At 50.6% G+C, this 2,130-nt stretch overlaps 1 protein-coding gene across 1 annotated transcript in view; it reads left to right on the forward strand.

The window, feature by feature from the left end:
- The first annotated feature begins 1,486 nt into the window (after positions 1-1,486).
- Positions 1,487-2,130, forward strand: part of LOC108756567 (lysine-specific demethylase lid) — a 15,835-nt gene continuing 15,191 nt past the window's right edge. Inside the window, exon 1 of the mRNA XM_018500462.1 lies at positions 1,487-1,950. Within this exon, the coding sequence (XP_018355964.1) occupies positions 1,723-1,950 (228 nt within the window). The 5' untranslated portion in view covers positions 1,487-1,722. The remainder of the gene's footprint in view (positions 1,951-2,130) is intronic.

A 2,130-nucleotide genomic window follows, 5' to 3' on the forward strand; every position in this document is an offset into this window, starting at 1 on the left:
TTACGGTTACAAAAAAAACGCATCATACGGTACTGACCGTGGAGTGGGTATATGACAATGGCATGTATTTGGACGCATTTTCGTCGCACCGTTGACGAAAATATAAAATCTACGACCTGTGACTTACGTCTCTTTCTCTCTCGTCAATCTGATATACATTGACGCTGATCGATGCTGCGCATGCGTAAAACAGTTGATTATCTAGCGGGACATTTTTCCCCGTGAGCGCACAGCCTTCGTACGATATATTAAGCCGATTCTACATTAGTTGCAAGCCGATCGCAAGTTGTTGCAACAGCCAGTATGAAGCGTTGATTTCAAAATGCAAGCTTCAGATTGGCTGTCGCAACAAACTGGAATCGGCTTTACGTAATCATTGTCGCGAAGCGAAAAATAACGCATCACGAATCACGAACCTTCTTCTGAAGATCGATTCTGTATCTCGAAACGAGGTGAAAATTACAAAAGTGAGCGAATTTACTAGAATACTGATAATTCCATTGGTCAACACCTAGTAAATTTGCTCACTTTTGTAATTTTCACCTTGTTTCAAGATACAGAATCGACCCTCTGATGTGCACCGCCACCCCGCCGCCCGCATAGTCCGTGATCCGCGCAAGATCCCGGGGTCACGTGACGCTCAGCGAGATTGTGTACTGAGGTCTGTTCTTTCTAGCTCGACTAGTGTATATGCACTCGTTATATTATTAAAAATGAAACAGATATACGTATAAAGTTTAGTAAAAAAAAAACGAGAAGGCAAATTTGAATATAATCCGGTGCAGTGAGAAAGGGGGGCTCCGCACAATAAAAGGAACAGGAAACTGTGTTCCACACGATTTCTATAATAGGTTGAAATTCTTATTCTCTGTATTTCCCTGTTCCTTTTATTATGCGGAGCCCCGAGAAACGGCAGTAGTAAGATGGTTTATGACGTGTGGAGGGTGGAGGGGGATACGCGACGGCGCAACGCTGGTAATGCAGCTACGCAGGTGCCTTCTCTGATCTTTCCGTGGCGTGGAATATGCAGGAGTATACTGGAGTATGCGCGTTCCCCCTACTCGATTCTCTAACGTGTGGCTCGTCTGCAATGTGGCATCTCTGCGATCGGCCACAATTGCCACACAAAAACGGACAAATCTGTGGAATCGACGACGAAACGGATCTTATGACTCGTCCACTATTCGTCCGCCGATGGCGCAGTCGTCGAGTCGTTGCTCAAGTACGCTGTACGAGTGCGACAGGTCAGGCTGCGTAGCGGAGCAGAGAAGGGATGAGCGATGTGAGCGTGAGCGTGAGCGCAACACGAAGAGGACTAGGAGTAGAGGACTGAGGAGAGGAGGTAATCAGCAGTCGCGGTGAGCGGTGAGTCGTGTGTGTCGTGTGAGGCTTCACGTAACGTCGATGTTGCATCCGCGTGATTCGCGCCGCGTCGTTTATTGTCAAGCAGTAGCAGCAGCAGCAGCAGCAACAGCAGCAGCAGCAACAGCAACAGCAACAGCAACAACGTTAGAAGCACCGACGTCGAGGAACATGATCGATCCGGGAACTCGTGGCAATGTGCTTGCGCGACTAATCCGGGTCGAGTAGCGACGTGAGACGACGTCCTACTCGTGGTGCCTGGCGCCGAGGCTTTCGCTCGAATTTGAAGTGCGTGCATGCTAGCCAACGCGTGACGCGTCGGAAGTACCCCGCAAGTACCGTGCCTCCGAAATCCGAATCATGGGCTCGAGAAGCCTTGAGAATCGTCCCTGTGGGAATGGAAATCAAGCACGCTGCGCCCAAGATATGGCTTGCGAGCGCACCGAGACCGACTTTGAGTTTACGGTGCCGCCGGAAGCACCGGTGTTCGAGCCGACCAACGAGGAGTTCCACGATCCCCTCGCCTACATCGCCAAGATACGACCGATCGCCGAGAGGTCCGGCATCTGCAAGATTAAACCGCCACCCGTGAGTAGCACAACTCGACCAGCTAGCGGACACATGGCAGCGAATCCTATGCGCGTCATCTCTTTGAAACATTGCCCTCCGTGTCATCATCGACATTGTCGTCGTCGTCGTCGTCGTCGTCGTCGTCGACGTCGTCGACGTCGACGTCGATGTCGATGTCGACAGAAATCCTTCCGCTTT

Source organism: Trachymyrmex septentrionalis, unplaced genomic scaffold (assembly GCF_001594115.1).
Source record: "Trachymyrmex septentrionalis isolate Tsep2-gDNA-1 unplaced genomic scaffold, Tsep1.0 scaffold128, whole genome shotgun sequence".
Classification (NCBI taxonomy): Eukaryota; Metazoa; Arthropoda; class Insecta; order Hymenoptera; family Formicidae; genus Trachymyrmex; species Trachymyrmex septentrionalis.